The 14,418-nt window shown below is 36.6% G+C and overlaps 2 protein-coding genes across 2 annotated transcripts in view; one reads left to right on the top strand and one right to left on the bottom strand.

Moving 5' to 3' along the window:
* Positions 1–9,500, top strand: part of RECQL3 (DEAD/DEAH box RNA helicase family protein) — a 29,103-nt gene extending 19,603 nt beyond the window's left edge. The window contains exons 17-19 of the mRNA XM_090013884.1: positions 6,437–6,561; positions 8,389–8,498; positions 8,619–9,500. Coding sequence (XP_089870010.1) covers positions 6,437–6,561; positions 8,389–8,498; positions 8,619–9,060 — 677 coding nt within the window. The 3' untranslated portion in view covers positions 9,061–9,500. The remainder of the gene's footprint in view (positions 1–6,436; positions 6,562–8,388; positions 8,499–8,618) is intronic.
* Positions 9,501–9,619: 119 nt separating this feature from the next.
* Positions 9,620–12,558, bottom strand: LOC149831412 (protein STRICTOSIDINE SYNTHASE-LIKE 4-like). Its single transcript, XM_090013010.1, has 6 exons — positions 12,550–12,558; positions 11,325–11,537; positions 11,170–11,240; positions 10,420–10,653; positions 10,111–10,237; positions 9,620–9,898 (listed from the first exon to the last, which is right to left on the bottom strand). Exons 1-6 carry the CDS (start codon positions 12,556–12,558, stop codon positions 9,620–9,622), a joined length of 933 nt encoding a protein of 310 aa, XP_089869136.1.
* Between the last annotated feature and the right edge of the window lie 1,860 nt (positions 12,559–14,418).

The following is a 14,418-nucleotide window of genomic DNA, read 5'->3' as shown; positions in this document are numbered from 1 at the left end:
ATATTATATATATAATATAATATATATTATATATAATATAATAGGCCCCACATGATTAGGCCCACGGGGCCGGGCCGGTCTGGCCCGTTGCTTGCCCCTATACACATACATACATATTAGAATGATTATGGCGGATATGTTTATTGTCACTAATATGATGCAGTTGTTTTTGTCTTCGACATGTACAACTACTATTCCTAGTGCAATGCCTGTTTCTAAAACATTTGAGTGGAACTTTTTTTTTTAAAGAAAAACTTGTATTATGTAATCCTAAATTTTGAGATATCATGATTGAGCTCTTCAAAATGAGTTCAATCTTTAGCAATGTTAAAAGTGATGATCAACTAAGCAATTAATTGTACCTGTTCAGGTGCTTCTTAATTATTATTGAGAAGACCTGCAGCATATTGAAAGTCTGTGTACTAGTGTATCATAGAGTTATGTAAAGTAATTTATTAGGCTAATATGTACCTACTCTATAATGAAGGGGTATACTAGTATTTCAATTAATTTCTTTTTGATGTTTTAAGGGGGTCGACCCTGGTATTGTAATTTAAAACAACTCTCATTCATGATATGAATTGTGAAGAATATTTGTTCTCTCCTTTGGTCTGTTGTACCTGCTCTATCCCTAGCCTCTATTCTTCTTCTTTCTTAGTGGATTCAATATGGTATCAAAGCCTACATGAGGTCGTGAGAGGAGGGGTTCACTTTGAAGCTGCGTGAAGGCCCGATGATGTCATTTTTGAAGGGTCGGGCTGTATGAACATTTGAGATTTGTCACGTCTGAGGGCAGCACCAGGTAGATCATGATTTTAGATGATTTGTGTGTAAAAATCATCTTAATTGGAGGCATGGTTGATTTAATATGGATTTTTCTCTGATTTTTCAAAAGGGGCATGATGAACAGTAACCAGGTTTGGGTTTTTTGCTCAATCTGTGTGTATCAGTGGGTATTTGAAGCCTATATTGGATGCTTCTAGGTTGTTTTTGACCTAGAAACATTGTTGTGGTGGTTTGGTTCTCTTGTTTTTCGTTTTGGGAGAGTTCTATCGAAGTTTTGGGTTGCTCTAGCTGGCAGTAACCTGTGTTTTTGCAGTTTTGGTTCAGATTCACTGTGGCACAGTGTTGGGTCATAACTATTGGGTGTAAAACTTGTGTGGAAGTGGTTTGTGAAGGGTGTTGGTGGTATTGGTTGTAGTTATTGTGTTTTGGAGAGGATTTGAACAAGATTTTGGGCATTTTAGCTTACGGTAAGCTATTTTGGGGCTTTTTCAAGGTGTTGACTGCATCTAGTTGGTACGGTTGTGCTGCATTTGTGTGAATTCAGAATACTTTAAGTATAAATCAGCATATTGTGGTGTTCATTTGTGCCTTGTGTTATCCATTTGATATTTGAAGTGCCCCAGTTTTTTTCTTCTGTTGGTAAGCTCAATCCCCTCGATTTTTTTGGTAATATTTATTGTGAGGGGTATCATAGAGAAGGAAGGGATTCAAATCATCTTAATCAAGTTGAATGAGACCAACTATGCATATTGGGCTAATTTTTTGGAAGCAGTGGTGGTTGGAAAAGGATTAGTAGGCTATTTAGATGGTTCAAAAGCAAAACCTAAAGTTTTTTATGAGGTTTTTGATAAATCTATAGAGGAATGGGTCATGAACAATGCACAAGTCAAGGCTTGGATTCTTGAGTTTGTGGAACTGAGAATTGTCATGAATATTTCAAAATTCCACGAGGAAAAAGAAGCTTGGATATATCTCAATCAAGTCTATAACATAGTCACAAATATCAGTATCGGCTATATCTCGGTAGGCTATTTTTCTTATAGGTTTAGTGATAAATCTCGAGAAAATCTCGAGGCCTAAAAGATATAAAAAATAACAAAAATAAGTAAGAAAATATCATATTTAGACAAAAAAACATAAATAATAAATAAGTAAAAAATGTAAAATAAATAAGAAAAAAAAATAAAAACAGTAAAACTATTTGATAATATCATGAGAATATTGTGATATTCTCGTGATAATATCATGATATTATCAAACTAGCAATATTTTAAAATATCGTGTTATTTTAACGATATTATTGTTTGCTGAATTTACAACAATAATATTGTGATATTTTCAAAATATCACCGATATCTGCGACTATGGTTTATAGGCAAGAGAACTGGGCAAGACATTATCATCTCACTCAAGAGTTGAGAAGTATGCATCAAGGAAGCAAGTCAATCGAAGATTTCTACTCTTATATGTAGAGAATCTGGGATGCTCTTGCACTGATGGAAGGGCAGAAGAAATGTGAGAAGTGTACGAAATGTGTCTTGCACTTCATGTCAAACTTGTTTGGAGATTCTTGATCAACACAGGGAGACTAACAAAGTTATTGAGTTTCTCATGGCTCTTAGACCAGAATTTAATGAAACAAGGAGTGCTATCTTGCATCATTCTCACTTACCATCCGTGACCTAAGGCATTGTTCAGTTAATTGCAGAAGATACTAAGATAAAGTCTCTTGGATAATGTTATAGCTATATCCAGGCAGATGGGTGGCCAAATGGGTAGAAGAGGTGGTGGTAGGACTGAAGGACGAGAGGAGATTGTATTTGGTGGAAGAGGTGACCTTAGTTTTGTTAAGTGTCACTACTGCAAGAGTTTTGGTCATATGAAGAATTATTGTCCCATTTTCAAGAAAAAGAAGGGTGGTGCATATGCAACTTTTATTGAGAGTGAGGGTGTAATTCCTAAGGAGGAGCGATCGGGTGGCTCTTCATAAGTTGATAATTGAGTAATGGGTAGTGGACAACTTCAAAGATTAGAGTAGGTTTAGTAGAAAATTTAGCATCAGATCCTGCGATTACAACTTCTTGCTTAGTCAGTCATTGGCCCTTCTTCTTCTGCCACTCCTGTTTCCTCTGGTACTGCTTTCTCAGGTATCTTAGGTCCTTCCTTTGGTTGGCTAATAGATTCTGGGGCTTCATGCCATATGACCCTTCATGAGTCTGTCTTAGCTGACTGTGGTCCCTGTAGTGGCATTTTTCGCATTGTAGATTATTCTTCTATATCTATTTCTAAAGTAGGTTCTATTACTTGTGACTCTTATCCAGGTAGTAAATTCAATCTTTCTCAAGTGTATCATGTTTCATCTCTTGTCATGAATCTTATTTCTGTGGGTCAAATTACCAAACTTAACTGTAATGTCATTTTCTCCTCTGTTGGTCGTGTTGTGCAAGATTATTTGTCAGGGAAAAAGATTGGGATTGGATTGATATGAGGGAGTAAAATGGAAAAAGATTGGGATTTGATTGATATGAGGGAGCAAAAGGAAGTTCGAATCAGATATGGAGCTTAAGTTTTGGATGAGTCTATTTTGTGGCACTAGGGACTGAGGCATATTTTCAGCTCTAGGTCACAAAGTTTAGTGTCCTCGGGAAGTTTTGAAAAATCCAAGCTAGTTATGTCAAATCATATTAAAGATTGTGTGAGTTGTAGATTGGCCAAGAGCCATGCTTTGCCATTCAAATCTAGCGATAGGGAATCAGAAAGTCCTTTTGATTTGGTACATTCAGATGTATGGGGTCCTTCTCCTGTTGTGTCAAAAAGATCGTCCTATTTTGTGACTTTCATAGATGATTGTATAAGGTTTTCATGAATATATTTTATGAAAAATAGAAGTGAGTACCGACTCTGGTGGTGAGTACATTAGCTATGTGTTTGAAAGATTCCTGCAAGAGAGGGGTGTGATTCACCAAAAGTCTTACACTCCTGAGCAAAATGGTGTAGCTGAAAGGAAAAACATGTATATCTTGGAAACAACAAGAGCTCTTTTGTTTGGTGGAGAGGTACCCAAAGTGTTTTGGGTAGATGCAGTTCAACTAAGCATTTATCAGATAAATCGTATGCCCTCCGGAGTACTTAAAGGCATATCCCATTTTCAGAAGCTATATGGAAAAGTTCCAAACTATAATATGTTGAAAATGTTTGGTTGTGTATATTTTGTTTTGCTAGCTGACAAATACAACGACAAGTTATTCCCTTAAGCTGTTAAATATTGCTTTCTTTGTTTTACTGAGGGTTAGAAAGGATACAAGTGTTATGATCTGGTTGGAAAGAGAGTGTGGGTATCCAGACATGTTCTTTTTCAAGAGAATGTGTTATACTTTAGTCAGTATCTAGAAAAGTTCGAAAATAAAACTGACTTGTCTTAGAGTTACCATCTTCTTCTTCTTCTGCATCTTCTCTAGTACGTAAAAGTTCTAGACCTTTTGTACTTCCATCTCGTTTTGTATCTTATGAGTCTTTTGCTTCTCATCCCCATATTTTCTTAACCTTAATTCATTCCTATATTGAGCCTGACTCCTATGCAGAGACAACAGAAAAGGAGGAGTGACAAAGTGCCATGGTTGATGAAATGAATGTACTTGAAAGAATATAGGCATGGGAGCTACTAAAACCTCATCCAAAGAAAAATATCATTGACAGTAAATGGGTGTACAAGGTAAAGACAAGAGCAGATGGGTCAGTGGAAAGGTATAAAGCCAGATTGATAGCTAAGGGGTACAGTCAACGTTTTAGAATTGATTATGCAGAAACTTTTACTCTTGTGGTTCATATGACCACAATTCGTACATTGCTAATAGTAACAGCCATGCAACAATGGGATCTTTGGCAGTTAGATTTCAAGAATGCATTCTTGAATGATGATTTACAAGAAGTGTATATGGAATTACCACAAGGATACTCAGATCCGGGGTCTCAAACAAGCACCTTAAGCCTGAGTTGAGAAGTTTAGTTCAGCAGTGAGGTCACTTGGTTTTGAGCAGAGTCATCATGATCTTGCTTTGTTTGTCTTCTTCTAATCTTGGAAGATGTATATTGCTTTTTTATGTAGATGATACGATTCTCACTAGAGATAATATAAAAAAGATTAAAGAGACAAAAGAAGTTGGCTCCAAATACATACATTCCTCCATGTTGGCAAACTTGAAGAGGAGGGCAACTGATGGAGTTGAGATAGAGGATCCTGTAGTATACAAACATTTAGTAAGGAGTCTTATATATTTGACTATATCCAGACTACTCATGCAATTCATGTAGTGAGTCAATTATGAATGCTCCCAGATTGGTTCACTTGGCAGCTGTACTCAGGATCATCAGGTATGCTGGAGATTCTATGCACTATGACATGTTCTTCTCATCTTCGTCTGACAAAAGTCAAGAGCTTTCTATGATACTGATTTTGGAGGCTCTACTAGAGATCGACTTTCCACTACAAGGTTTTGTGCTTTTCTTGGAAGCTCCCTGATTTCGTGGAAGATCAAGAAGCAGTAAAGAATTGCATTGTCCACTGCTGAAGCCGAATACATAGTGATGACTCAAGTTGTGGCTGAGATTATTTGGATTCGATGGTTATTAAAGGAATTAAGAATTCCATGTGAAAAGAAAACTCAGCTATATTATGATAATATGAGTGCTACTCATATTGCAAAGAATCCAAAGTTTCATGAGCGTACTAAGCACATTGAAATAGATTGCCATTTATACAAGGACTTATGAATATGAGATTATAGCTTTAGAGGATGTAAGCTCAAAGAATCAGATTGCAGACGTGTTTACAAAAAGTCTTTCTCCTTTGCATTTCAGTTCTTTCCTTTCCAAAGTTGGAATGATTCCTTTACATCCTTCTAAGTTTGATGGAGAGTATTGAAAGTCTTTATACTATAGTGTATCATAGAGTTATGTAAAGTAACTTATTAGGCTAATATGTGCATACCTTATAATGAAGGGGTATACTAGTCTTTTCAATTATTTTATTTTTGATGTCTCAAAGGGGTCGATCCTTGTATTGTATTAAAACAGCTCTCATTCACTATATGAATTGTGAAGAACATTTGTTCTCTCCTTTGGTCTGTTGTACCTCCTCTAACCCTAGCCTCTATTCTTCTTTCTTAGTGGCTTCAATACAGCATAATTTTCTGTCTCCTATTATGTTTCTAATTAGTCACCAACATTGATCTCAGCATTATCTCAAAGAAGCAGTTTCTAGGAATTTCTTAACAAATTTCATTAAGATATTGGTAGCTTTGGAGAATAGGGAAGAAAATATGAAGAATAAGAAAAATTTATATCAAGCAAATATCACCTTCACATCATGATATTATTAAGCTCTGATATAGAAATATCTAGGAGATATCTTGATATTTTACCTTTAATATCAAATTCCCAATAAATCTCTATAATATTCTAATATTTTAAAACATCTCCAGTAGTTATGAGTATGGTTTCTGTTAGTAAGAGCAACAGTCTTGTTAACTGTATACATTGACTATATGGGGATATATGCAGTTAAAATACCTGAAGTGCTCTCCTTGAAATCGATGTTTCTATTCAATGCTTAGATTCTCAGGTACTAATTTTGAATCTTGGCTTTCGACAGAAGATCGTCTGGAGATTAGTGATAGTCTTGCACCAAAGAACTTCCCCAAAATGGGATTGAGTGAGAAGGTTGAATGCTTACTGCGTGCAGAGGAGGCTCAAAATAGTAAGGCTTCCAAAAAGCAAGTACGTATCCCAACCATGAACTTTTGTATATTCTGTACGTAGAAGTACAGGTTGTATTTGTTTGTCACACTAACTACCAACAATATATAGCCTTCTTGCTGGATCAGAAAGGCTATGTTAAGCTTTATAAAAAGTATGCAAAGCTTTTGGAAACTAAAGAAAATTATGTTATAAAAGAGTGGCTCATCAAAAGTAATAGAAGTAAACAGCATGAGACTGTTCCTCTTTAGGATTAGGAGCTGTCTGCAGAACATCAAAATTCATATCATTAGTGGGAAAACTAATATTGCTTTAATTTTTTGTATGTGCTTATGAGGTTGAAGGAGATTGTGCTATTGTCATGTTTCATTGAAAGAGGAACCGAGGGCCTGCAACTGACATTAATCCCAAAAGATGGTGCCATATCCTCTTCTTTTTTACTCTGTATTTTCCTAAATCCCACCTAATAAAACTTAATCGTTCAATTGTCTGATTTCGTGCTTGCTCCCTTATTTCCTGAAGCAACAATTGATGTTCGCTTAATCATCATATCACATTTGCATGCTATCTCACTGAGTGTCATGCCAAACGGGCATCACAGCCTTGGTAGCTCCACCCAGGTGTGATAATTATGCAAAACCCTGACTTTACTATCTAAGCTGGCACGGTAAGTGGGATTTGACTTGATTTTTACCTATTGGTTTTATTGTTCATCATTTTATCTTGGATACCTCCAAAGCAATGTCAGAGTAGAGTATACTTGCTGCTATCATCATGATCCAAGAAAATAATTATCATATTTTCTTTATTCTCAAGCTGTCAATACCACCCTAAATAGGAGTCAGACAAATTCTACAAGGCCCTATCCAAGCAAGATCGTCATTAGACCATTTCATCGATGCACATGCACATATATCCCTTTGAATGAAAAAAAAGGAATTAAGGCCAGAGTACTTCCCTCTTAAAAGTTTCTCATTCCTTGCAAACCAAATAAACCACCAAGCAGAAAGGACCCACCATTTCCCAATGAATTTCCAGCTTCTGAGCCTCTTGAGAGAACCAATCTCATTTTAACATATTTTTCAAAAAATTATATCAGCTGAAAGAAGCTTTAGTGGTGACATGTTCCTTGCTCTAGTGCCAGGCCAGACTATCTTTTCCTTCAATTTGTTTCTATCAGTGTTGTAGTTATTGTAGCATATCGTTACAATATGCTATGATACTTATCGTAACTGTGGCCCATGCGATACGGTACTCTTATTGCGATACAAGTGTGTATCATACAATACACCCATCTATCATATTATACAGTATAATACACCTCTTGTGAAATATGCATGCCATTTATAATATATTTTCTTGATTATTAGATGTTCGATTTTTTACATAGTTTATAATTGTTTGATATGTGATATTATGAGTTTTATTTTATAGTTAATATTAATATTTCTTGCATTATGAATTTGTTTATTTTTTTCTAACTTTTTTAAATTTTCTTGATTTTTATTAAAAATACAAATTTTTACAATACAATGTGACGTGTCTTACTTTGGATACGGTTGATATGGTCTCCAATACACTTTTTTTTACTACCTTTGGTTTTTGTTGTTAGACTTTTCATCTCTTCCCCATGCTTTCTTCTAAGTTTCCCATTATTTTTGCTTCCTGTTTATTTATCGGTCACATGCAGAAGGGCCTGTAATCATTTTAAGTCTGTCAACAGAATAATGCAGTTATACTGATTAGTGATGATAAGATTACTTGAAGCTCGCTTCTGATTAATATATTTGATGTCTTTTTAAGTACTCAACCAAGTGAGACTGTCTACTTACACATCGTCGTTTACAGCCTTGTCATGCCATTGACAAGAAAGGTATTTCCATGATGCTAAGGGATGCAAGCACACAAAGGTTATTGAATGCTTTAAAGCAGGCTGAGCAGCGCCTTGGTGAACCCATGTATAAACATGCTTCTTTTAGCTTCCTTGTCTTGTTGAGGAATTAAGTTTGGTTCTTGCTTTACAATCATAGTTTTATATAATTCATGAAAAACACCCACTGTTGGAAATTGCTTTACAGTACGGAGCTGCAAGCAGCAGCTGTGAATCTTGAAAATGAATGCTACAAGAAATATGGGAAGGTTGGGAAGTCATTCTATAATTCACAACTCGCTAGCACCATCAGGTGGCTATCCTCCACAACTTCCTCAGAAATAAAGACTCGCCTTCAATCCGGTTCTACTAAGATGAATGAAAATCTAGCACCAATTTCTCCATCAAAGACTGCTCCTGTATCATGCTTCTCTCACTTAGGCAACACTGTTCAAAATGGGAGATCAGATGTAGGAAGCAAATATCTGGAAGGCACATATATGTCTGAAGCATCCACTGATAGGTCAACAGATACTGGAGTTACCACTCAAGTAGTTCCTCCAGTTCCTTCTCATTTGGAGTTTATTAGTAAAAAAGGAAAGAATGTCCAGTCAAATGCCAAGCTGTGTCAGATTCATCTCAGTTGGTAACCTCTAATCAGGACACAATGTCAACTGTGGTAGGGAAAACAGGCCAAGAAGGTGAGTTTAGGACTGAAACATCCGCTTCTAAGCCTGTAGAAGATGGAGTTATGCTCCCTCCAATCCCTTCTTTCTCAGAGTTTGTTAATCAGAAAAAAATTTTAGTGCCATCAATGAAGCACCATCCTTCAAGAGGCCAAAATAACAATGAATCAAAAAGCCATAGAGCACAAGATGCAGAGAAGAGGATCAGGCTGAAGTAAATTTATTTGGATTGGTTTATTTTCCTCTTTTGATTTTCTTGACAGGATAATCATCTTACCATGATCGATTACGCATTCCTATTCTGACTAGGGACTTGGTTGACTGAGACACTCTTATCAAGTTGGTGTAAACACATCTGTTCACTTGCTTCTCTTGAACCAATGTACTGTAAATGATCTGCTGTAGATAATAACATGCAATGTACTGTAAATGATGTGCTGTAGATAATTGCACACTCAGAGGTTCTTGTGTACAAAACAAGCTACATCACTGAAGTGTTTAAGAATTTACATCATTTAGCATCTTATTTCCTTGCTTTGTGTAGTCTTAGCCTACCAATGAAATTGGTGTTGAGGTTGCCCATATAAAGATGATCCTCGAATTCTACTGCCAAAGTGACGAATGATATAACCTGTCCTGTGGAATCATCCAAGTAGTTGATGATCTTCCCATTAGCATCTACATTTATTACCATTGCCTTCTGTCTTATTTTGAAGATCCAGTTGAAGAGCATTGGAATCTTTGCAACTATGCTTTTCACCGCCTTTGACTTGTGAATGAACTCCGATCCGCCCAACCGCAACTGCAAAAGCACGACTGAGGTAAACATCACATAGCATTATCATCCTTGGCTTGCAAGTATACAGGATGAAGCTGAGAGCTTCTGAAGACTGTAAACTTGGATTCTTAGTATTCCACAGCTCATTGAATTGCTCAACCAGCTTGGATCTGCGTTTGGTTATTTTAACCATCATAAAACTATAAAGTAAATGAAGCAAAAATGTAACTACAGACCTCTAGTAGTGCTATCCAAAAGGTCCCATCTTCTGCAAGATTGATATTATCAGGTCCACCAGGTAAATTATCGATGAACACTTCGGTCTTAGGTTCTCCTGTCAGCCAATGTTTCAGGCACCGGAATCTGAAAGAACAATAGTTTTCAGACGGATTATTGTTCATGCATGATACTGTGATAGAAATATATGGCATACACACATACACATATGTGCCTTGCAAACACTTGTACACATACACACACACACACACTCACATGTGCTTGCAAACACGTGCACAAACACAGAGACATACACATAAAAGGCTTACTTCCATGATTCACACACAAGAAAGTCTTGGTCAGGTGATAGAGCAATCCCATTAGCAAAGGCTAAGATGGCAAACACAACTGATGTTTTCTTGGTTTCCGGATCGAATTTCAAGAGACGGCCATGAGGTTTAGCTTCCAGCAAATCAAAATGCCAATTTTCGAATCCAAATTTCGTGCTTGCATCTGTAAAGTAAATGCTTCCATCTCTCCCTTCGATCACTGCATCAGCAAAGCTAAACATACAAATAAAGCATATTAGCTTCAATTTTCTTCTCTTCTGCTCTCTTCAATAGATTGCATCATCTATAAGGACTAAAATAAATACAATAATATGTATCTTTAACTCCATTCGTGTCTGGGTGCATGTGTGTGCCTCAAAATTTTAGTGGTTAAAGAAGCTTTTTGGTTCCATGTATATGATTTGTGAACGGTTCACACATGATCTCTTTAATCTGACTTTCATATGTAACCCATTCTTAGGCAACTATGAGAGAAGTGCTACACTAACTAAGAAAAGTGTGACAGAAACAAAGGAAAAAAAAGGTAGAAGTGAATTTGGGAAAAATAGGCCCTCTTAAAAAAGAAAGACGGAGAGAAAAATAGGCTACAATGCACCAAGCTACGACAAAAAGCCTAACTTGGCTGTCAAATTTAAATTTTTATTTATTGTCATTTTTTGTATATCCTGTGCATGGTATGGTTTTTTATAAGACGAGATAGTGGAGCATTCATGTGATGGAGATACATACCGTATTTTAGAACCTTCAACTTCGGAGGCTACAATTGTTACTACACCGTCCCGTCCAACCTTGAGCAGTCCCTGCACAACAATCAGTTAATTAGTTTTTTCATTTTTTTTTGTAACAAATGGACATGTTCTTAAGAGTATGGTTCATGGACTCACCCGGTCAGCATCACAGACCAGAATATCTCCGGCCATGGTGCTGGTGAGTCCGAGCAACGACGAACCGGCGATCATCTTCCAGTTCTCCCATGACTGGTTCCTGTGCATCCTCTCGATCCATCCATCTCTAGAGGTTGTGTAAATTGCACCAAATTTGTCCACACACACATCTTCAGGCCCATCAAGCATCCCTTCTCCAAGTTTCTCCACTTCCTGATTGCACCACAAACCAAAGAATGCACGTTTCTCTCTCTCTCTCTCTCTCTCTCTCTCTATATATATATATATATATATATATATATATATATATATATATATATATATATATATATATCCCCTATTGTGGAGTGTTTAAGTTAGGATAATCTAGAAATTTTCATGCTGGAATACGATGGATGAATTCTAGTCCACGAGTTTGGAGCACCAATTTATCTTACTGAATGTAAATTAAGTGAGTCGAATGCCATGCGACTCCATGCTACCAGTATGCAATGCAATGGATCAGGGCATGAGGATCCAAATCCATAGTGTCTCAGGCCTTACTCAGAACTGATCCGAATCAGCCTTTGGTTGGAGCTTGGCAGGTCTTCAGACTTTCACCAAACAACTTTAGATCAGATCATTCTTAACCTTGAGTGATGATATCTCTCCGAAAGCTTCATGCTTGTGTTGGAATTTTGATCAGGTCAGATCCAACCCGGATGAAACCCATATTAACATGAGCAAATCAATGGACATACATGAGAGGGGTTTTTGGGTTTTAGGGTGTTACTGGATAGTTATGAGGTCTCATAACTGCCCATTCATGCTCATTAGGGACCTCCACTAGTGCCCATTATGGACACATGGACCCATTATGGGCCTCCCTTAGATCTCCCTATAAATAGGAGAGATCCATAATAGCTTGATGAGGACTACCATGAGGGAATATGTGGTTGTTGAGTACCACATACGTGTGTAATTTCTTTTTATAGGTTCAAGGGTCCTGCTCATCTTTCGACATTCTGGCCTGAACTCATTTAGAGTGTCGATTGGTTGCGAAGAATGCCAATCACCCACTTCCACCGAAGCGTCGTTCCGATCGTCCAAGGCTGTATCCAGTAAGTGGCTCTTTTGCAATCCATTTTATGCTAACATTGGGTTATGGGCCCACAATAAATGCGACATCTGGTCATGTGCAAGTCTGCACGTGCTGCAAACTCTAAATCATCGAAGCATATAATACAGTTGCCATCTTAGCATTTTCATTATCATTATGAGGGCAATCTTTTAGGCTCAATTTATCTCCTTTCACTATATGTGTCGATCTAAGAGAATAAATTTTTATCCTTCGTACCTAAAGGTACAATGCTTGATTGCCTATGGTTACATGATCTGCTATTTTTACCAATTAAAGTCAATTTCTTATGAATTGAAAAGATGAAACAACTATGAGTGTTATTATTTTCACCAAAGTTGAACTATAATATCTCAATTATGCTTGTCTTAGAAAAGATAAATAATAAAGTGTTTTATGTTTATCTTTTCGATATGAATCTCGTATAGAACAATCTTCGACTTATACAGAGAATAGAACTGCTATGAAGGTTGTCTATGAGAAGTGAGAGTGTTTAGGAGGCTGTTTATGAGAAGTAAGAGTGCTCAAATAATCTTAGTATATTGTTTTTGCAATTGTGAGTGGTTAAAAAATATTTGAAGTGTCATCTCTTACTGCATGACAATGAATGAATTTTTGAAAGTCATTGAAGCAAAAATTATTGAATTAAACGAGATTTTATCTCAAGTCATATGAATTATAAGCTTCATTATGGTCATGGAATAGTGGACTCTATTGAGAGGTCACTAAAGATCTTATGTGATAATAAAGTTGTTGTATCTTTCTCGAATAACAACAAGAGCTCTACCTCGTATCAACACATGAAGTTCAAGTACTTTGTTGTTAAAGAAAAGACCAAAAATTATTTAGTATGTATTGATACAATAAGTATGAAGAAAATGACTATTGATCCCCTTACTAAAGTGCTAACACCGAGATTATATTTTCAACATGTAATGGGGATGTGTTTATTTGATTCCTTCTAATGCATGATGATACATTATGGTTATATGTGATCACATTTATGAAACTAAATCGATTCTTCATGATTTTATGCATTGTTGATTCTGTATAAAATATCTCTCATTTGGATAGAGAGAATAACAATATTAAAAAAGTCCAATAAAAGGGGTTAGAGACTAACACATTCATAAAGATAATCTTAACATTTTAAAACACTAAAAATGAATAATATTGTAGTGCATTAAAATATGACATTTCATTCAAAGGTGTTCATCTCCATGACTCGTATGATTCATTTTTATGATACGGAATAACATGTGAACCCAAATAGAAATTAAATCGAGATAATGGTAAAGAACCTCAATTATGTATTTTTTCATGTCAATGGGTCAAGTTAGAGAATGCTGAATTTTGGATCGGATCGAATCCAACCTGGATGTAATTCATATTAACATGGGCACATCAAGGGACATGCATAAGAAAGGCTTTTGGGTTTTGGGGGGTTACAGGTCCCTGTTTCATTCTTATTAGGGACCTCTACTAGTGCCCATATGAACACATTATAGACCCATTATGAGCCTTCCTGGTCCAGATCTCCCTATAAATAAGTGAGATCCATGGTAGCTTGATGAAGACTACCATGAGGGCACACATGGTTGTTGAGTTCCACATGTGTGTGATTTCTCTCTCTGGGTTCAATCCTGCTCACCTTTCGACATTCTGGCTCAGGTTCATTGAGGGCGTCGATTGGCTAAGGAGAACACCAACCACCCACATTCACTGAAATGTCGTTTAGATCATCCAAGGTCACATCCGGTAAGTGGCTCTTTTGCGATCCATTTATGCTAACAACTTGCCTTATAGTGTTAGGGCTAGAGAAAGACGCTCGTTCCACGTTGAAACTGCTCAGCTCTTGCGCTCTCTCGACTTACAACTTGAAATATGAGTACATGATATTTAAGTGGATCCACCACCCACCCACATTCATCTGAAACACCGTGATCAGAGCTTGGGCTCAGAGCAACAAACCTAAAG

The sequence above is a fragment of the Nuphar pumila genome, chromosome 7 (genome assembly GCF_984573655.1).
Source record: "Nuphar pumila chromosome 7, dmNupPumi1.hap1.1, whole genome shotgun sequence".
In the NCBI taxonomy this organism is placed as follows: domain Eukaryota; kingdom Viridiplantae; phylum Streptophyta; class Magnoliopsida; order Nymphaeales; family Nymphaeaceae; genus Nuphar; species Nuphar pumila.
This window is presented reverse-complemented; position numbering and strand designations above follow the sequence as displayed.